At 43.1% G+C, this 23,605-nt stretch overlaps 1 protein-coding gene across 1 annotated transcript in view; it reads right to left on the bottom strand.

Moving 5' to 3' along the window:
* LOC145391051 (tetraspanin-1-like) overlaps nt 1-21,889 on the bottom strand; it is a 127,760-nt gene extending 105,871 nt beyond the window's left edge. The window contains exon 1 of the mRNA XM_080265784.1: nt 21,758-21,889. Coding sequence (XP_080121910.1) covers nt 21,758-21,820 — 63 coding nt within the window. The 5' untranslated portion in view covers nt 21,821-21,889. The remainder of the gene's footprint in view (nt 1-21,757) is intronic.
* Between the last annotated feature and the right edge of the window lie 1,716 nt (nt 21,890-23,605).

Here is a 23,605-nt window from a genome sequence, read left to right on the forward strand (position 1 = left end):
TCATCTTACTTTCGGGAGATAGGGAGGAAAAATTCTGTCGGTAGTCCACCAGGTTCACTTTTCAGATGAACATGGGGCTACTACTACTACTACTACTACTGCTACTACTACTATTAATGATGATAATAATTACTACTACTACTACAATCATTCTGGGGACGTATAGGCCTAGTAGCCTACCTGGATGATTCCCTCTTTCATACACTCCTCCCTGGTGGTCTTCATCCTGTGCTTCATTTGTCATACATTTCTCCACGAAGTTCTTCATCCCAAACTTCACTACTATTCACTTCCTCATGGTGATTTAACCCACTCCACACCTGCATATCCCTCACTTCTTGGCGTCCCTCCCAACCCCTTAGCTCACCATGGGGTCTTTGACCACAACGCACGTCAGTATGATCATGTACGTTGTCGGTGACTGCTTCATTTATTTTCATGTCAACGTTCTGCTGCCTGCCATGTTGGAAGCGGTCAGGTGCTGCTTTTGGTGGGCTGTGATTCCCTAACACATTCGTATAAAGAGGTCCCAGCCTACAGTATGTGCACAGCAGCAAGTCTGTAGCACATGAGCACCTGATACACTACTGCTGCCTACTGGAGCACTGACAACAATACTGTGGCCTGGCCATGGTATTCAAAAAGTTTATGAACTGCAGGACAGCACTGACAGCCTACCATTATTATGGTCCGGCGGTGGTGCTACTTTTCACAGTAGTTTTAAAAGAAAATTAAATCAAATGTAATTAGAACTATTGTATTACCATTTGACTCAAATGGAAATTTGATATAAATGGAAAAATTTGCTTGCTTCTATTTCTGTATAGGCTATACCAATACTGTTGATACTACTAACATTACTAATACTACTACCACCACCACCACTACTACTACTACTACTGCTACTGCTACTACTACAAACATCACTAATACTAATACTACAACCACCACCACCACCACCACCACCACCACCACTACTGCTACTACTACAAATGCATCAGACCTTAAACTAAATAATATCGTCTAGGATCGCAAGAGTAATGCATCACCGGACAGAACGGCTTAACGAAGGCTTTACCCAATCCCTTCGGCTCGAAAATTCTTGCCAAAAAATACACCAAAGCGTCTGGAGAAAGGGACGATTTCTCTCAGCCGTAGTTGTTCTTGCCCACCTCTCCAAGCCTTTTCAGTTCCCTACCTTCTCCTCCATAGTCCAACTCAACAACTTTTTCCACTCATAAAACCTGAATCTCTCTCTCTCTCTCTCTCTCTCTCTCTCAGGCTCTTCCTCACGTATGGTATGTACAGTATTTTCTCCCTAAGCCAGCGACTTTCTCTTTTTTATTCCACAACACCTTCCAGACTTTCTTCTTTTCTTTCATTTTCTTTTATTTCGTTATTTTTGCTCCCTCAGGTGCTGGAGAGAGATACCTTCACGAGCCGTCCATCCATCCATCCATCCTTCCATCCATCCATCCATCCTTCCGTCCGTTCGTCCTTCCATCCATCCATCCATCCTTCCTTCCTTCATCCATTTCTGTAACACTTTTACCTCATTCCTTCTTCATAAGGTCAATCTTCTCCTCCCATCCTTCGTCTCTTCCTTTAAACTTGTCTTCCCTTCTATTTCTTCCTTCCTTCATTTCTTCTAAAAATATTCCTCCCCTTTCCTTTCTTCTTTATCCCTCTCCATCCATTTCCTCACAGTCTCTCTCCCTCCTTCCTTCACCCTGGGGCTACTTTCTCTCCACCTCAAATCTTTCCTCCAAAGCCCTGCGTTTCCTCCCTCTTTTTTCCAGTTTTCTATTTTCTTCAACTTCTTCCTCCATTATTTTCAAGTTTGCTTCCTATTCGTCCTTCCTTTCCTCGCTCTTTCCCTCTCCCTTTCCTACCGTACTTCTCCGCAAAATCTCTTCCTTTTCAAACCCAAAATCTTTCCTTTAGCCATCTTCCTATATAATTTTTAAAAACGGCTGGAAGTATAGGTGAAGCAGGAGGCTTCGTAAGTTCGTAGCACCTTTTCCTAAGCGATTTATTTTTCCGTATTCCATCTAAACATTCTCTTCAGCATTATTCACAAAGGTATCGTTATAATATCGATGCTACCTGCGTCCATAACACATAAGACAATACAGCGGCATCATATTCGAAATAAGTCGCCTCGAAAAACGTGTACCGAACTCTCCAGGGGCTGCTATTAATATGGTCATACGCAAAAATACAGACTGAATATGACAGTTCCAGAGTTGACCTGTTGTGTACCGGTTAACTACTGCATTAGGAAGTTGGACGACAGAGGTTAGAGTGCGTTGGTGGACGGGTGTTTTTCCTAGTTATTTCCTTCCTTTAATTCCCTCTCTTACTTCAAGATGGTGTTAAAATCTTTCCCCTTTCTTCCTTCATCCTCCATATTGCTTATTTTCTACCACTCTCTCTTTCTCCCTACCTTTCTCAGTCTTTCCGTCTCCCACCCACTCATGGCCTGGGTTTCTCTGCACGGACGAGATTAGGTCGCCCCCCTCCCCCACGGACACCTCCGCCACCACCACCACTCCCTTGATTTCTCTCCACCTCATCCTTGGCACATCCACCAGACACGTATATTCACTTCCTTTCCACGCCATTTTTTTTTTACAACAACAACTACTACTACTGTTACTACTATTACTACTATTACTGTCACTACTACTACTGCTACTACTACTACTACCACTCCCTTGATTTCTCTCCACCTCATCCTTGCTATTCACTACACACGTCTATTTCCTTTTCTTGCCTCTTCTTTTTATCATCACCACCACGCCTCTCTCTCTCTCTCTCTCTCTCTCTCTCTCTCTCTCTCTCTCTCTCTCTCTCTCTCTCTCTCTCTCTCTCTCTCTCTCTCTCTCTCTCTCTCTCTCTCTCTCTCTCGGGTTAATTTCTGCTGTATCAAATAAATAAACAATCTACAGTTCTTTCAATTTAACTTGGCCCAGAGTTTTGTCGTTTTTCAGCTTTTTTCACGACTCTACCTCCTATCCGTAGCACTTCTTTGTGACTAGCATCATATTTCACATATTAATCTACGGTTACTACTAAGCTATCAAGATGGAGGCAATAACAACGCGGTTCAACACCTTTTTCATAGCACTTCTTCGTGACTAGCCTCATATTCCTGTGTTGATGTATATTGCTACTACTCAGCTTTCCAGACACTGACGACAATATTAGAACAAGTTTAGGTAAAAGGAGTACAGCGCCACGATTCTACACCCTTTCCATAGCACTTCTTCGTGACTAGCTGGGGGGAGGGGGGGGGACTGCAATTTTAGGCCAAGCTAGCATTAAAAACAGCACACCGACATCAACCCTTCACTGCAACTACCACCATCAACTCACCTGCTACCACAATCCACCTTCACTACCACTATCTACCACAACCCGCCACAGCAACTACCACTATTACTGCAAGCCAAAACCAGTATTTCCACAACCAGTACTTTCACCCACCAGTACCACTACCGGCACCAGTACAAGTGTGTTTTATTCAACTTGACTGAGGGGAATTGGGGTCGGCTCATTGCATTGTGGGGTTCGGCTGCTGACTGGTTTTGGGAAGTACTGTGTGTGTGTGTGTGTGTGTGTGTGTGTGTGTGTGTGTGTGTGTGTGTGTGTGTGTGTGTGTGTGTGTGTGTGTGAGAGAGAGAGAGAGAGAAAGTGGAAGCGATGATGAGTAAAGTTTGTGTGTGTGTGTGTGTGTGTGTGTGTGTGTGTGTGTGTGTGTGTGTGTGTGTGTGTGTGTGTGTGTGTGTGTGTGTGTGTGTGTGTGTGTGTGTGTGTGTGTGTGTGTGTGTGTGTGTGTGAGAGAGAGAGAGAGAGAGAGAGAGAGAGAGAACAAAGGGCAGAGAGACTGGAGGGATATAAACGCTATACAGGAAGTTCTAGATTATTATGTGCTATTAATTCTCACGCTCCCTCTCTTACCTCGCACTCCCCCCTCCCTCCCTCTCTCTCTCTCTCTCTCTCTCTCCTTCCCCCCATCTCGTATTTCCCTTCTCCCCTTTCTCGAGCGGTCCCTCCTCCTTGCAATCTTCAGTTTATGTCGATGGTGCATTGGTTAGCGCATCCAGCTCGGAACTGGAAAAACTCGAGTTCAGTTGTAAGCCGATCAGAACCTAGGACAGTTTGGTTTTCCCTCTGTCCCTTTTCATCCTGCTGCTAAAATTAGGGAGCTGGGGGGTAAACTCGACGGCTGTGGCTCGTGATTTTTAAGGGAAAACTGGGATTTAGAAAAGCAGATTATCCACACTGATGCCTCTTATGTGGTTAATGGGCATATATATCCCTTCTTCCTCTACCTTTTCATTCCCGTTCTTCCCCATCTTCCCTCCAATTCATACCCCCAACTTCTCTTCAAATTAAACTCCCTCCCCCTTGCCTACCTTAATCTCGTTCCGGTACTAAGCTAGATGCGGGAGCTTCAGGGCCCATAGGTTTATCCCCTTGGTGTGGTGTGGTGTGGGAGGGTGATTCTGTGTGGTGTGGTGTGGTGTGGGAGGGTGATTTTCTGTTTGGTGTGGTGTGGTGTGGATGGGTGATTTTGTGTGGCGTTGTATGGATGGGTGATTTTGTGTGGTGCGAGGTGGGATGGTAATTTAATGTGGTACGGCGTGGGGAAGGTGCCTTTATGTGTGGTGAGGTGTGGTAGGGTGCTGTACTGTGGTGCAGCTTTGCTGAAATAGCTAAAGTCTACAAGAGTCAAGAACCTCCCGTCCGAAAATCGTTAATGAGACAGACAGACAAGGCCGCTCCTAAAAGTACCCCTCATCCAAAAATATCAATCGTCTAAGCCTTTTTTTCAATTCAATGATGCCAAAAGAACACGATTCTATTTAACAAGGACAGCCCCCTCGTTGTGAAGGGGTTAATGAAGGCTCTAGCATACCCTCTCTACTCACGTTCACCCCTTGCTTATTCTCCCCTTTCCCTTTCTCCTTCCTTCCCATCTCCTCTCCCTCCATTCTCTCCTCCACCTCCTCCTTACCCTCTCTCCTGGCGTTCGCCCCTTCTTCAATCACCCTTTCCCCACCCTTCCACATTCCCCTTACCTCCCCTCCCCTCACTCTCTCCTCATGTTCGCCCCTCTCCCATTACGTCACCGGATCCGGCCAACTGTTGCTCCTCACGGCTTCTAGGTCTTCCTGATCAGATTATCCTTGTCAGAGCCTCTTCAATCCAGGCATAAGCATTTTTTCCTTTAGTTGATTAATTATACAGTATAGGGAGATCCAAGAGGTTTTTACTCTCTCTCTCTCTCTCTCTCTCTCTCTCTCTCTCTCATCATCATCATCATCATCATCATCATCATCATCATCATCATCATAATCAACATCTTTTAGCTGTCCATCTCTCCGTCTTCCTATCTGTATTTCACCGGCATGAATTTGTTAGATATGTGTTCTCTCTCTCTCTCTCTCTCTCTCTCTCTCTCTCTCTCTCACCCATCATAAAATATTAGTAAATTGTTGTCCCTCATAATCAACCCGCAAAGTCATCAGTAATTGCAGCTTCGTAACAGTTAAGATTTGGACTCAGACTGATATAACCTTTTTTTTTTTTTTTTTTTTCAACATCGTCCCATCAGCTTCCGTTCTGTGGTCCTTCTCTACCCTTTCTCTTAGCTGGTAAAGTCTAAGTTAGGTTAGTTTTTCTGCATGCAAGGAAGAAGGAACCAAAGGCCAGGAACCCGCAAACCATTCCTTACAAGAAAAAAACAACACAAAGATAAACAATACAACACAGAGTCAAATTCAGGTTAGGTTAGTCTCTTAGTTAGGGTAAGCTAGAAGTTAGGGTAGGTTAGAATTTATTAAGTTAGGTTAGAGTAATAGGATATATAAAAAAAAAAAAAGGGAAGACTAATTATCCTGGAAAAACCAAACACAGCGCGTCGTGCAATAGCAGTATACACAAGGAAACCTGCCGCCCTGGACACCCTATAATCATACTGTTTACAAAAGCGTGAAATTGGCATCTCCTCATCTTGAATAGCCAGTTGCAACATAGATTTTAACGCTAGAATGTGGTGCAAGTCACGAAGAGGTGCTATGGAAAGAATGCAAGACAGGAGAATAGTGTCATTTTTATCAGTGACCTTTAAAAATATCCACCTACAGTGCATTCACTTTAACTAGGCCAAGATTTTCGTTCTTTTGCAGTTACTCCCCGTACAGCCATGGCATAATAAAACAATGTTGCGGCTGGGTTACCTTTCCATAGCACATCTTCGTGACTAGCATCATATTCTAGCGTTAATCTCTCGTTACTCAACATAGCATCATATTCTAGCGTTAATATCCCGTTACAAGTTGCAACTCAACACAGCATCATATTCTAGCGTTAATTTCTCGTTACTCAACATAGCATCATATTCTAGCGTTAATCTCCCGTTACAACTCAACATTCAAGAGTTTTAAGAGATGACAATTTCACTCCTACACTCTTTTCACCTTAACCTGGCCCAATTTTTTTCTTTTGCAGCTTCTTACACGTAGCTCAGTGGCAGAAAAAGACAATTCTATGGTTCTACTTAGTTTCCATAGCACTTCTTCGTGACTAGCATCATTTTCCAGTGTTAATCTCTTCTCATAGCTCAACAACTAATATGGAGGGATGGTAATTTTATGCCTGGTTAGAATGAACAGGGTACAGCTGAAGTGAAGGAATTATATCTTAGTCTCTCCTACTGAAGGCGTTAATGAAGGCTTGATCTAACCCTTCCAGTTCCACCCCTCTCCCCAGCTGAATAAAATCGTCTGAAAGGCAGCCAGAATATCACAAAAACTTCCCATGGTTGAAAGGGGTTGCTCTGCTTTCCATGTGCGATTGACAACTGTGTGTGTGTGTGTGTGTGTGTGTGTGTGTGTGTGTGTGTGTGTGTGTGTGTGTGTGTGTGTGTGTGTGTGTGTGTGTGTGTGTGTGTGTGTGTGTGTGTGTGTGTGTGTGTGTGTGTGTGTGTGTTTAATTAACGACTGCCAGAGTACGTGTGTGTTTAGCTACTCTACATGTGTGTCTTCTGAAAATTTTACGCTCCAATAACAGGTGTGTGTGTGTGTGTGTGTGTGTGTGTGTGTGTGTGTGTGTGTGTGTGTGTGTGTGTGTGTGTGTGTGTGTGTGTGTGTGTGTGTGTGTGTGTGTGTGTGTGTGTGTGTGTGTGTGTGTGTGTGTGTGTGTAGCCTACCTGAGCAACTATCACCTTTACACACGCATCAGCATCAATTATTCAACGCACCCTCTCCTCGCTTTTCTTCCTCTCTCTCTCTCTCTCTCTCTCTCTCTCTCTCTCTCTCTCTCTCTCTCTCTCTCTCTCAATTTCCTTCTCCTTCAGTTCCCCCTCTTCTCTTCCCAACCTTCATTTTCTTTAATTAATTCCATCATTCTTCCCTCCTCTCCTTCTCCTTCCTAATTGCATTTTCATCTTGTCATCCTCTAATACTTTTTGCCCTTTTATTTTCTTCAATCATTTCCTACCTTACTTTCATTCTCCCTCATTCTTGCTTCTTTCGCTTTTCCTTGTGTGTGTGTGTGTGTGCGTGTGTGTGTGTGTGTGTGTGTTCTCTGCTTCCATAAACCTCTTACCTACTTTCATCCTCTCTCATTCTTCCTTTTTTCGATCCTCCTTGTGTGTGTGTGTGTGTGTGTGTGTGTGTGTGTGTGTGTGTGTGTGTGTGTGTGTGTGTGTGTGTGTGTGTGTGTGTGTGTGTGTGTTCTCTGCTTCCATAAACCTCTTACCTACTTTCATCCTCTCTCATTCTTCCTTTTTTCGATCCTCCTTGTGTGTGTGTGTGTGTGTGTGTGTGTGTGTGTGTGTGTGTGTGTGTGTGTGTGTGTGTGTGTGTGTGTGTGTGTGTGTGTGTGTGTGTGTGTTCTCTGCTTCCATAAACCTCTTACCTACTTTCATCCTCTCTCATTCTTCCTTTTTTCGATCCTCCTTGTGTGTGTGTGTGTGTGTGTGTGTGTGTGTGTGTGTGTGTGTGTGTTCTCTGCTTCCATAAACCTCTTACCTACTTTCATCCTCTCTCATTCTTCCTTTTTTCGATCCTCCTTGTGTGTGTGTGTGTGTGTGTGTGTGTGTGTGTGTGTGTGTGTGTGTGTGTGTGTGTGTGTGTGTGTGTGTGTGTGTGTGTGTGTGTGTGTGTGTGTGTGTGTGTGTGTGTGTTCTCTGCTTCCATAAACCTCTTACCTACTTTCATCCTCTCTCATTCTTCCTTTTTTCGATCCTCCTTGTGTGTGTGTGTGTGTGTGTGTGTGTGTGTGTGTGTGTGTTCTCTTTCATAAACCTCCTATCCACTTTCATTCTCATATTCTCCCAGCTTTCCCTTTTCCTTCTGCCTTTTTCGTTACTCCTTCCTACCTTTTATTTACCACTTTCATTCTCCCTCGTTGTTCATCTGTTCTATTTTCTTGTCGCCTTTTTATTTTTCTTCTTTAAAATAATTCCTCCCTTTTTCCTTCAAAATTTTCTTCCCACTTTCCCTCAGAGTCTCTCCTTTCGTGTACGTGGCCCAGAAAGCTTCGTGACACCTCTTCCTAAGCGACTTATTTTGCCTATTACACCTTACTATTCTCTTGTGTACTATTTCTATCATTTTAATTTCGGGCCAATAAGCTGCACCAGTAACGTACAACAGAATGAAGAAGTGCAGTGACGAGAATAAATCGCCAAGGAAGATGTGTTACGGAATGAATAAAGCCAGTTGGAATATGACCTATCCAACACCTTAGTAAACAAAATAAGTCGCTGAATTTAAAGGGTTAAGCTTTACTCCTGTCTCTTCCTGTATTTTCGTTCTTCCTTCCCATTTTTCTTCCCTTCTTCCTTCCTTTTTATTTCCTTCCTCCCTTCTTTCCTTCCATTCATCCTTCCTTCCTTCCTCCTCCTCTTTCTTCCACTCCTCTCTTCCCTTCCTCCTCCTCCTCACTCCTCCTTCCCTAATCCTTTCCATCATATCGGTACTCCCTCTTCGGGCGTCTTTCCTCTCCCCATCCCTCTTCTTTCTCCTTGCATCTCCTCTTACTTCCCTCCGTCCTCCCTCTCTCTTTCCTCCCTACCTCTACTTCCTTCCCGCAATCTCTCCCTCCTCCACCTTCCCTCCATACCTCTTCTTCCTCCCCTTCTTATCGCCATTTCCTTCCCTCCTTACCTCTTTCTCTCCACCCCCTCTTCCTGCTTCCCTATCTCCACTTTCTTCACTCCTTCCTTCCTTCTTCCTTCCAACCCACCTCATCCTTTTCTCCCTATTTCCACTTTCTTCCCTCCCTCCCTTCCCTTTATCCCTCCAGTTCCTTCCCTCCATCCCTCCACTTCCTTCCCTCCATTCCTCCACTTCCTTCCCTCCATTCCTCCACTTCCTTCCCTCCATCCCTCTACTTCCTTCCCTCCATTCCTCCACTTCCTTCCCTCCATCCCTCTACTTCCTTCCCTCCATCCCTCCACTTCCTTCCCTCCATCCCTCCACTTCCTTCCCTCCATCCCTCCACTTCCTTCCCTCCATTCCTCCACTTCCTTCCCTCCATCCCTCTACTTCCCTCCTTCCATTCCTCCACTTCCTTCCCTCCATCCCTCTACTTCCTTCCCTCCATTCCTCTACTTCCTTCCCTCCATCCCTCCACTTCCTTCCCTCCATTCCTCCACTTCCTTCCCTCCATTCCTCCACTTCCTTCCCTCCATTCCTCCACTTCCTTCCCTCCATTCCTCCACTTCCTTCCCTCCATTCCTCCACTTCCTTCCCTCCATCTCTCTACTTCCTTCCCTCCATTCCTCCACTTCCTTCCCTCCATTCCTCCACTTCCTTCCCTCCATTCCTCCACTTCCTTCCCTCCATCTCTCTACTTCCTTCCCTCCATTCCTCTACTTCCTTCCCTCCATTCCTTCACTTTCCTCCCTCCCTTCCGCCTCTCCCTGTGGCCCGGGTTCGCCTAATCAATATAGAGGTCGCTCAGTACGCCAGCACTGCCACGCCCACACTTATACTAACACGTGAACCTTATACCAACCCTTATACTCTTCTTGTTCTCCCTTATACCCCTTATAGTGTTCCTTTTACCCCTCACTCTCCCTTACACCTCTATACTCTGCCTTATACCAACCCTTATACTCTTCTTTTTCTCCTTTATACCTCTTATAGTCTTCCTTTTACCCCTCACTCTCCCTTACACCTCTATACTCTGCCTTATACCAACCCTTATACTCTCCCTTATGATCTTCTTGTTCTCCCTTATACCCCTTTTATTCTTCCAACTACCCCCCACTCTCCCTTATACTTCTATACTGTCTTAATCCAGCATACTCTACCTATTCCATATACTCTTCCTTATGACCCTTATATTTACCTTACATCCCTCACTCTCCCTTACACCCCTATATTTTTCCATATACCTATCATATCCACCTATACCTCTCACATATTCTCCCTTATATCCCTCATCCTAATTTTCACCCCTTATACGGTACCCATCACACTCCCTTATACCCCTCATGCTCTTACTTATACCGATCATACTCTTCCTTATACCCATCATACTCTCACAGCATACCATCTCTTTTATATTCCTCATACCCTCCCTTATACTCCTTATGTTCTTCCTAATAATCTTCCTCAAGCTTCTTATACGTTCATACACCCCTTATACTCTTCCCTGTAACTTATATTCTTCCTTACACCCTTACAGGCTACCTCAAAATCTCTTATACCTTCATACTCTAACTTACACCCCTCATCCTCGTGTCATGCCTACACTTATACCGACACGTGAACATTATACCCACCCTTACACTCCTTATTCGCTGCCTTATACCTTTACACTCGTTATATCCATCATACTACCCCTCGTATCCCTAATATTCTTCTATATGCCCCTTATACTCATACTGACACCCATTACAAGTATACCAGCATCGTCACGCCCACACTTATACCCTTATACTCTACCTTATACTTCCTACATTCCTTATATCCCTCATACTCTCCTTTACACCTCTTATATTCCTCCAAATACCCCCTTACAATCTTCCTTATACTTTCCATTACGACTTTATATTCTTCTTCATATCTCTCATACTCTCCCCTACATCCCTAATACTCCCTTACACCCCTGATATGAAGGCGGCTCAGCACATCAGCCTTGCCAAACCCTCACTTATACCACCACATGAACCTTATACCTGTGTGTGTGTGTGTGTGTGTGTGTGTGTGTGTGTGTGTGTGTGTGTGTGTGTGTGTGTGTGTGTGTGTGTGTGTGTGTGTGTGTGTGTGTGTGTGTGTGTGTGTGTGTGTGTAGCGTAATATTACTGTTACTGTTTTATTAAGATGACAAATACGCACACGTTCTCTCTCTCTCTTATTACCGTCAATGTTTTAAGATGACAAATGCGCATGCTCTCTCTCTCTCTCTCTCTCTCTCTTGCATGATAGCAATTACGTTCATGCTTTATTAAGAACAAATTAGCTCTCCCTCTCTCTCTCTCTCTCTCTCTCTCTCTCGTGATAGCTATTGCGTTCATGTTTTATTAAGAACACAAACACGCACTCTCTCTCTCTCTCTCTCTCTCTCTCTCTCTCTCTCTCTCTAGCTATTGCGTTTAGTTTTAAGAACACAAATACGCTCGCTCTCTCTCTCTCTCTCTCTCTCGATAGCTATTGCGTTTACGTTTTAAGAACACAAATACGCTCTCTCTCTCTCTCTCTCTCTCTCTCTCTCTCTCTCTCTCTCCTCTCTCTCTCTCTCTCTCTCTCACACACATCGTCTTGACTGCTGTTGTGCAAATGCTGGCCATCTCAAGAGGTCTTCAAAACTCACATTTTATTGCTCAAAGTGGAATGCAGCGAAAGAATGCTGAATAAAACTAAAAAAAGAAAAAAAAAGAAAACGCTGGCTGTAACCTAGATATTCCACACGCCACTGAGGCAATGTGAACGAAGACTTGCGTAATCTTGACCAACCCATTCCATCCGATGACGTACAACTGAATAGGGGCAAATTCAACCGGTCTGAAAAATTTTTAATGAGGAATCTTCACTTATTTGTCTTTATTTTTATATAGGTTTTGTTTTATATGTTTTGGACTGATTTTTTTTAATTTTCCCAAACCTGTGGAAGAGCTGCCATCAGTCGTATTTACCCCATTCTGCTGTGAGGTTAGTTATATGCCTTATCAACAACTCTTCCATTACCAGTTCAAAATCCCATCAACCATACTCACAAACACACATTCTTGTCGTAACTATTATTTACGTTGAAGGGAAGGGAAAAGGAAAGAGACGGATCTTTCCATGTCTCTACATCTTCCCACCACAACAATGCTTAGATGGAAGAGAAAAATTATCGTAGGCTGTCTTAGTTACTTGTAAAATGAAGAAGGAAAGGAGAATGCACACCCTTCCCGTTTGTTTAGTTCTTCCTGCAAAAACCAGTCCAAGTTAAGCCAAGAAATAGATCGTAAATACAGTTAAGAATCCCGCCGAAGGTCTCCCCAAAGGTAACGTCAATAGTTTCTAAGGTTTTAAATCCTAACACATCTTTCTAAGCGATTTATTCTGCATATTACCCTCTTGTAGGTTATAATGCAAACTATATCGATGTTAATCATACCAGTCCTATATGAGACAGCCCTAGCATGTATTCAGTATGGACGGTGGGTGTTAGTGCCGAAGTGGTAACATGTAGAGGTGTGCGGTACGTAGGAGGACTACTGGGCCTTGAAAGCAGGCTGTGAAGCCTATGCCCAGAGTCGGTCACATAAAAAAAAAATAATAATAATATGATATAATTAACATACAAGAGACAGGCAAGATAAATCGCTTAGATACTGACGTTAAGCGGACTCCTATGCCACTCAGAACGCAAGCCAATGACAATACAAGGAAGCCACTGCAGGCCTTTTATGTTCTTCGCGTTCTAGTGTTATATTTCCAAACGGCGCAGAACACAGACCAGTCACATCGCACGTTCAATAACACCCTGGATTTGCACTGCCTGGCGGGTGTTACGGCGGGGAGACTAAATGTGTTAATAAAGCGTGCATGAAATCAGACCTGGGGCTTGCGTCATGAGAGAGAGAGAGAGAGAGTAAAATCCCAATGCCAACAAGGTAGGCTGTATACAGGTATATATAATTTTCCCCTCCCACCCAAGGTGAAAGTAGCTACATTTTAACAACCCTATTATATATAAGAAATCATGACCTTGAACTACAGATGTGCAAGTACCGAACATTATAAGATATTTTAGGATCTTGGAAAATCGACATAGTACAGATATTGGATTGTTGTGTGTCCACCGTACTGGGGGAGGAATAACGTCAGGGGTAGAGTCACCACCATCCCAGTTCACCTCGCCCATTTCCCTCCCATTCAATCTTTTTCCTATTCCCCTCCTTCCACCTCCCACACCAGACTTCTAAGAGATATACTAACTCTAATAACAATATTAACGGCAGTAGTAGTAGTAGTAGTAGTAGTAGCGGAACAGAATAATAATAATAATAATAATAATAATATAATCTATCTATCTATTGCCAGACGCCTTAATCCCATACGGGGTGGCCAAAAACAAATCGCCTCCACGTAGCCCTGTCCCCCGCCATTTTACTGCCCTGCTCCCAACTCACACCCCCCTCTCTCATATACCTCTCCACTTCATCCCTCCATTTCATCCTTGGCCTCCCCCTTCCCCCTCTCCCCCTCCACCTCACACACACTCTCCTCGTCAGTCTCTCACTCTCCATCCTCTCCACATGGCCAAACCACCTCAATGTGTTTCTCTTAATGCTTCCTATCACATCCACACCACAACGCTCCTTCACATCCTCATTTGTCAATCTGTCTCTCCATGTGACTCCACAGGCTCCTCTCAAATAGCTCATTTCTACAGCTCTCACTCTTGACTTGTGTCCCTCCAACAACGTCCAAGCTTCACGTCCATACGCTAGAGTCGGTATCACTATACTGTCATGTAGTAACTTTTTCACTTCCATGCTCACTTCCGTTTCTTATCACTGCTTTCAAGGAACCAGAAACCTTTCTTTCTTGCTGTACCGGGTACCATTTCAAGCACTTCACCATCCAAGCTTCCATTCTTACTCATCACACTACGCAAGTACTTAAACGTACTCACATTTTCCATTTCCTCCTCATCCAGCCTCGCTGTACATTCACTGACATCACTTCTCTCGAAGACCATAACTTTACACTTCCCTACATTTACCTTTAGTTTCTGTGTCTTTCACACTCTCCCAAACTCATCCACCCAAACTCATGAGTTTGGGATGAATAATAATAACAATAATAATAATAATAATAATAATAATAATCATACAAACAACAACCATACCAGCTCCATACAGTACGGGTAACTGAAGTGCTCTGAGTAGGTGACTGGATTAAATTGCTCATAATTAGCCGACTGTGTTTCTTTCTCGTTAACCTGCCCTAGATTTTCGTCCTTTTGCAATTCACTTCACGTAGCTCAGTAGCAGAAAAAGACGATGCTATGGCTCTACATCCTAAGTAGCACTGTTTTGTGACTAGCATTATTTTCTCGTGTTAATCTCTTGTTACAACTTAGCACTGAAGATGTAGAGGAGACAACTTCAGGCCAAGTTAGAGTAAAAAGAGTATAGTTCACGCAGGTAAATCACTGGTCATTTCCACTACCGTACCCCAATACTTAACCCTTTAGATACCATACTTTTTTTTTTTTTCTGGGGAGAGTAAAGTTCAACTATATAAATCAAAGCACTGATAAAGTTTATCAATACAATTTTTTTTACTTTTTCGGTGTTGGACAGGGACGCCTTCATGTGGTGGCACCGATATATTTGATGACTAACATGTCTGGTTCTACAAACGTCCCGCGACTACTTCCCAATCCCCCAAATGGAGGATGGTGGACCGCGGGAGAAAGGCAACCCCAGCCTGCAGCCCGCTAGGTTCACGTTTAAGATGAGCCTGAGCTGCAACAACAACAACAACAACTACTACTACTACTACTACTACAACGATACTAAACCTTCTCACTACTGCTACTACTACTAAACCTTTTCACTATTAGAAAGTCTCTCAACTAAACATTTTGGTCTAGTGTTATTCTGAGTAAAAAATATCTTAACGTAACCACAGACAGTGAAAAAGTCAGCTAACAGTTCAAGCGGCACAAAGCACGTAGGCAGTCATCGTAACCACCAAGCCTTTTCTAACATAACAGGCCTAAACCCAAGAGAAAGAATAAATATATAGGCTACTAAAGAATTCGACAGTAAGTGGAGAAACGTCTAACAAGAAGCGATACTATATGAAAAGAATATACCCTATAAAAATTCGACAGTAAGAGAGATACGGTAACATCTAACAATCACAAATACTATACGAAACAATACCGGTACTAATATTTTCACTATAAGAAAGAACACCGGTACTAAAAAATTCGACGAAAGCTAACAATAAACAAAAGCCAATACGACTGAAAATAAAATTATTATTAAAGGTTTCGACAATAACAGGAGTAACATTTAACAGGTACCACTACTATAAGAAAATTCTAGCTGAATAACTGGACACAGAGCGGTACCGGTAACATTCAACATGCAGAGGTAGCGGTACCATATGAGGTAAGGAAGTTCCTGTAGGTACCGTTCCCAAAGCTAAAGGTCAACTCAGCATAGGAGACGATAGGCCTAACCCACAATGACATATGAAACACTTCTTGCAAACGGGCCCTGTGCCAGGTGTCACAGCGTACTTCTCAGTGGACGGCCAGAAGCTGCTACACATACATCTGCCATTACTCTAATAGCCACACTGATGCTCACCATACCGTACTGTAATATATGTAGCCTGAAATTCAGCCTAGTTATGTACCGGTATGTACCGTACGGCAGCGGCCGGCTTGCGCATGTCTGACAGGGGCAAACAGCTCTGCTCTTCAAGTTCAACCTGTGTTCTATGAATTCAGTAATAACGTAGCAAAAGACTCTCCTCGGTATGGACCGTATGACCTTTGAGGTACTACTTGTCCTTGTACCTCTCTCTCTCATATATATATATATATATATATATATATATATATATATATATATATATATATATATATATATATATCCACAAGGAAAAGGAAATACGATATATCCCAAGCGCTATCGTGTATTCACATCTTCAGGGGAGAGCGGATATACGGTGTTGTGTTTCCTCTTCCTTTTGGATATCAGCATATCTATGGATCTCGTGTTATTAAGTGATTTGTCATAAATATATATATATATATATATATATATATATATATATATATATATATATATATATATCATCAGCCGTTTGAGTGTCCACTGCAGGACCGGCCTATCCCGACCGAAGTGGGGACGATACAGCCAATGTATCTCTACCTAGTGGCTTAGGCTGTCTAGTAGAGATTGTATGTAGGGCGAGAAGTGCTTGTAAGTGTAATTGTAGTGTTCGAGTGGCTTTGGATATGTGTGTAGTCTGTGAACCAAGTGTAATCGGCCCGCGCAAGCCGACTGGGTGCAAGCATATTTTATAGTATGCGACACTGGTTTATGTCCGCCAAGCAGTTCGTGGCCAGAAGAACGCTCCCAAAGTTTATTACCCTGGCGGGGCGCGAACCCTCGTTCTTCGGTGAACGAAAACGCATACTTTACCACAGAAGCTCTCTCTCTCTCTCTCTCTCTCTCTCTCTCTCTCTCTCTCTATATATATATATATATATATATATATATATATATATATATATATATATATGTGTGTGTGTGTGTGTGTGTGTGTGTGTGTGTAAGCGAAACGTAGCTACCCGGTCTTTAACAAAACACCACCGTACTGGTATCAGTTACAATTAGCTAATAGTGCTAATCTCTTCAATTCGTCATTCTTCAGAATCACATACCGACACCCAGTACAACCTTTCACCAGCACCAATACCAACTTAACCCCACAAACAGGAAACTACAAACATATTATGTCAATTATATAAACACGCATCATCTGACTGAAGGGGTTAATAATCTACACTACAGTTCAATAATTTTAATTGGGATTTTCATCACTTTGCAGCTTATTTCTCGCAGCGCAATGGGAGAATAAGACACGGCTCAACGTCCTCTCCACAGCACTTCTTCGTGACTATCACCAGCTTAACATTCAAGAGGGAGAGATGGTAATTTTACACCTACGTAAAGTGAACACAGTACAGACTATGTGAAAATTAAATCTTAACATCACAACACCCATAATCTTTCAATATACATCATTTTACTCTAACTTGGCCTGCACTTACCATCTTTCCATCGTAAATCAGGCGTTATAGCACTAAATCAACACTAGGATATGATGGTTGTCACGAAGAAGTGCTTTGGACAGGATATATATTGAGCCACAATACTGTCTTTCTACCACCGAGCTCCGTGAAATGTTACAAAAGAGCAAGTCCCGGTCAAGTTAAAGATATACACTAAAATATGGTGCTAGTCACAAAAAAGTGCTATGGAAAGAACGTAGAGCAGTAGTAGCTAGTCTTTTTTAATCCAATGAGATGCCTGAAATAAGCGAGAGAGAGAGAGAGAGAGAGAGAGAGAGAGAGAGAGCGTCATCGTAAACTACTACACCCTACAGCAACCGATATTCAACATTGACCCCTAACATGACGCAACTATACGGTAGTTCTTTCACATTAACTTGGCCCAAATTTTCGTCCTTTGGCAGATTATTTCTCGTAACTCAATGGCAGAAAAGAACAATGCTATAACCCTATAACAACTCCATATTATATCCTCGTCACTTGAACCATTAATATAACAGTTTTAAAATACTGCTAAAACTCAGCCTTCAAGAGGGCAATTTTAGGCCAAGTTAGAGTAAAGGGAATATACCAAGCTACGTAACGACTGTCATAAACTAACTCAGCCTATTTACTATACGGTACCATAATCAACCACACCACAGCACTGACCACCATTTCTGAACCATTGCAGCTAACTGCCATCACCAACCTAACCACAAATGTCATGAATTAGGCCTATCAACCACAACACACTGATAGGTACCATTTTCAAGTCACTCTGCCTACCATAACCAGAGTAACATATCGCTAATATCCATTTCTAGATCACCATGGTAACCACAAGTAACATAACCTTACCTACCACAATCAACCACAATTTGGCACTAACATCCATTTCTGTCGCCTTACCTATCATCACCAGCCTAACCACAAATACCATAACCTTGTCTACCACAATCAACCACAACTTACCATTAGGATCCATGTATTAATCGCTCTACCAACCACCACCATCCTAACCACACATATCAATAACTCATCAACCATTAACCATAACCTAGCGCTCAGAATCATTTTCAAACCACCCAACCTACCATCGCCAGAATAGCCTAACCACAAGCATCATAACCTTATCTACCACTTACAGCATACCTAGCACTTAGATCCATTTCTGAATCACCATAGTAGCCACCAATACCACAACCTTACCTACCACAATCAACCACAAAACGGCATAAGATCCATTTCTGTCACTCTATCTATCAACACTAAAAAACCACAATATCAATACCTTATCTACCGCAATTAACCACACCACCACCACAATACTCACAAATACCACAGTTTTCCTTCCATCAACAACCACAACATAACTGACAAAATAATATCCTTTACTCTTTTCAACTCGTGTACTTGGATCAGAAGGCGGATCTGACCAGCAACCAAGGAGACTCATTCCTACCTCATAACTACGGGTCATCGGATTTAAGCTATGAAAGTAGTCTTATTCGGTCAGAAGAAAACTAACTAACTAGCCTATCGGATCCATTTCTAAATTAGCTAGCGGACTATACTAGGCTATACAGGTACCTATCAGAGCTAGCGTCGTTAGTGGCTAAACATTTCCTAGTCACGTCTTCTATACTGTTTTTACTCTAATTTGGCCCTAATTTTTATCCTCTTTCAGCTTATTCCATTAAGCTCAGAAGCAGAAAAAGACAAAACTGCAGCTCCACATCCATTCCACAGCCCTTCTTCTTATCCTCATATTCTAATGTTAATCTATTGTGACAACTCAGCATTCAAAGTGGAGACGGCAATTTTAGGCCAAGTTAGAGTAAAAAGAGTATACCCGTAGTATTATATTAAGTTGAGAGACATGGAAGCCTGAGTGCCAATAACTCTCTGGTGGGCCGGGTAATTGTATTTTTCTGCTCCAGCGAACGTCGGGTAATTTAATTCATGTGAGTGTGAGTCTTACGAGTGTGGGGTGTTAATGCAATAAACTCTATACCTTACCTTATCTATCAACATCAACTAGGCCACACCACACCGCTTCAGACCCCATTTCTAAATTACCTGCCGCTACCGATAAAATCAATACCCACTATCCTGCCTCCATCGTTTATCCCCTGCCACTGTTACCATAACCTCTTCTATTTTTTCTTGCTATCTCCTGATTTTATTTAGTTCTGGACACTTTCCCAACTGGCAGGGTTTTATATAGCCATCAAATACACCTTTTAAACGCTTCCCTCAAGACTATAATAGTTTTTCTAGCAACACCAACAATACAAAATGAAGTTTTCGGTCTCAATGTGTTACTATAATCCACTAATATGAGAGCCCATCCCACAATAAAATAAATAAATAAATAATAGATAAATAAAAATAGCATTTGCAACCCTTTCTGAGCTTGGACGGTAATTCTTTCTTATTCTTGGTGCATTCAGATGGCTTTCTTCGAGTTACAATAAACTATTTGGATCCAGAGTCGTTTTAGGCCTCTGACCTTAAACCGGCCCAGATCCTCGTCCCTTCCCAAGCTTATTTCACGTTGTCCCGTGGCAGAATAAGACAGCATGGCTCTACACCTTTTTCACAGAACTTTGCGACTTATACTCTAGTATTAATTTTTTGTTACAACACGGTATTCAAGGTGAAGAGGTGGTACCGTAATTTTAGGCCGTCAGATTAGAAAGGATATACGTATAGTTACTTCATTAACTCCTTCACTAACAAGAGACTGGATCTTCTTAGAGTTGAATGAAATCGTCTGTAAGTCCCGTAGAGGTTTTAAATTACCGGTACTACAGTAGGCCTACCAATGATACGACGATTCCTACCACCACATCATCAACCACACCACTACCACAACCTAACTGTAGTATCACTTCAGTATGTCACTCACACAACCACACTACGACTATTAGCTACCAACACAGCTACCACCATCATTGCAACCACAATAGTAACCATCACATCTGCTACCACCACTAGAGCAACCACCACTTACTACCGCCACAGCACCTGCCTCATTAAAACACAACCCCATTCCTATGTCAAATGTATCAACACCCACAGCAACCACCAAAACACCTAGGCTACCATATCAACCTCAGCAACCTTATCAATAACAACACAGCAACCACTACCACAGCAGCCACACATACAAGCACCACAACAACCACCAACACAGCAGCCACACATACAAGCACCACAACAACCACCACCACAGCAGCCACACATACAAGCACCACAACAACCACCATAAACACCAACCCCATCAACCTAAATTTCAATATCACACTCAACGGCCCGCACCTCCACCTCCACAGCAACCACAGTTATACTTCAACTACATCCACCACCACAGCAACCACACTTATAATACTTTAACCACCTCCACCATCACCACAGCAACCACACTTAGCACCACACCAACCAAACTCACAACCACCACATCCACCCACACAACCACCATACCACACCATCAACTCGCTGTCACGTCTATTTTAAGCCAGCACATTTCCCCCAAGCCCCCGTAAAACCCAGAGGCACATCCCCTGAAAACACCTGCGCGTAAAAGACAGCTCGTAAAACACTGCCGCCTCTTAAATGCACGCCCTACATTTACTGGACCCTGTATGTTAATAAAAGGACGTTACACAGGTGAAAAGAGCACAATATTAGTAGGTGATGCTGTTATGAGGTTATAGGTTCTCTCTCTCTCTGTTTCTCGCTCTCACATCCATGTTCACCCATCTCCCCTTTTCTCCTCACCATCTTTCTCTCCCAGCCTTCTCTTCCTCCCACGCCCATCTTCCCTCCTTCCCTCAGTACCCCTCCCTGTCTCCTTCCTCCCTGTTTCCCTCCCATCTCTCCATCCCTTCCCTCCCTCTCGCACACCCATCACTCCCCGACCAACACAGCTTTAAAATGTCAATGTGACCTTTAATGGCTTTGGTCACTCGTTAATGGCCATCAAACATTTGCCTTAACACATACGTGATTTAACGTAGCTAGGGTTAAATAACTGGTATCCTTAATTTAACAGGAAAGGCCAAAACTATGCTAAAAACCAAGGATCTTTGAAACCAACAACGCGTCGCTCCCACCCAACCCCACCCTACTACACCCGAAAGTAACCTATACTTTTAACCGCATTAAACACTTGTATCACCCAAGCACATGAATTAATGCTGATCCTCAACCCGCTGCCCATGCACCTGCACCCTCAGGTCACCGAATCACACAAAGATGATGATCGGAAACGAAAAAAATGATTCGGGTGTGGCCAAACTGGGACGGCATTTTGACTCCCCGCCTAGCCAATGCGTAGTGCGGGGCGGCCGCGAGCGCCCCGCCAAGAACAAAAACACTCACGCATTCCCCATCAAAAATCCTCCAGTAAAAACAAACCCATACTCACCATGTAGAGGAAGTTGAAGATCATTACTATATACTTGAGGAACGTGTAACAACAGACCCCCATGGCTGCGGTTTTGTTTTTTTTTAAGGGCTTAAATCCAACACTGGCCTAGGAGCACCGCGCACGTCTCTCCGTCACGACCTTCTGCTCTACACTGGAGGCTTGAGGATTTGGAGGACCCGGGCGGAAAATGGCTACTTGGAGCTTATGTCGCTATCTTCTTGACAGGAGGAAAGCTTCACTGGGTCACAAAATTCGTTCCCATGAAGCGTTATTGCGCTATCCTTTATTGTTTTGTCAGGACTGAGGAAGAAAGATGTTGAAGGCTCCAAAACAGACCATTCTTATGCCACTGGTAGGGTGTGCCAACGTTTCCGGAACTATCGCGATTCACAACGAAAGTAGGACATGGCCAGTACCCTGAGACTATTGTATTATATGCAATACAGATGGCTTGAAGATGAAATACCTGCGTAATATCGCTAAAGCCTTGGAGGCATGGTACTCATTTTGCGCCTGGCAGTGCAGCACTCCCAGGACAGCGACCCAACATTGCCAGATTCTCTCATATTACAATTTCATATTGTAATTTCTCCAATAATGACTTGCTTCACCTGTTGCTGTTATTTAAAAGCCTGTTATTGGTATTGATATAGTCTACAGAGGTGTAACAGAGCAACTAATCATTGCTTATTCTGAAATATCCTCATATCCAATCCTCATCTTACCTCACGCTGGCCACTGTTGCATATCAATATATGCAACATGTGTTAAGCATCTCTGTACTCTGTTTTAGAACATAAACAGACGCTATCAACAACATGGATCGATCTGAATACATTAGCCCCACTACGCCGCATTTGTGCTGTGTCAGGAAATCGATCATGCAAAAGGTGAAACTTGCCACACGTCCGTGACGGAGTGTGAGGGTCTGAAGTACAAATATATATATATATATATATATATATATATATATATATATATATATATATATATATATATATATATATATATATATATATATAGGGATGGTTGGCTATTATTGCTCACGTTATGTCAGGGTTACCGTAAAGGTAACCGAGTTGCCTAGCTCCGGGCCCCAACGCTCCTGTTTATATGGGGCAAGAAGGGACTGGTTGCTGTTGCTGCTGCTTATAAGTTTTTTCCTCCTGACGATGCCAATTCCACCGAGTTTAAGGATATATGGGGCGCTAGTCTCATTGGCACAGGAGACGTAACAGCACCTATTTCCTAAGAGCTTTATTTTGCATATTACACCATAAGTTTCCTTGATATGCAGTGGATAAGTGAAACTACGTGAAGTGGAGTAGGAAAGGGTAAGGATGAAATGGAGGGATTGAGTAAGGGATGTTTGAGAGAGGGAGTGTGAACTGGAGGGAGAGCAGCCAAATGGTAAAGGAGTGGACGACGTGGAGGCGATCTATTAGTGGATACGCCTTACGGGATTAAGGCATCTGGCAATACACAGACAGAAAGAAACTGTAACATTTAAGTGGATAAAGGCCGTGACTGCACCACTGTACAAGAATAAAGGTGAGCAAAGTGATTGCAAAAATTATCGTGGCATAAATATCTTGAGGGTAAAAGAAAAGGTATATAGAAGAAGAGAGAGAAATTGAGGAGATGGAAGGAGCACTTTGAGGATTTGTTGAATGTAGAGAGTGAGAGCAGTGTGAGTATAAGTGGTTGGGGAATGGCTGGGAGAAGAAGAGATGAGATGAGGGAGGAAGAGATCAGTAGGTCGGAAGTAGTGGAAGCAATGAAGAAGATTAAGCTGGGCAAGGCCCCAGGAATTGATGGCGTGTGTGGTGAAATGTAGGTATGGGG

This window comes from Coenobita brevimanus, chromosome 16 (genome assembly GCF_032717465.1).
Source record: "Coenobita brevimanus isolate Jiangsu-jjx chromosome 16, ASM3271746v2, whole genome shotgun sequence".
NCBI classification, from domain to species: domain Eukaryota; kingdom Metazoa; phylum Arthropoda; class Malacostraca; order Decapoda; family Coenobitidae; genus Coenobita; species Coenobita brevimanus.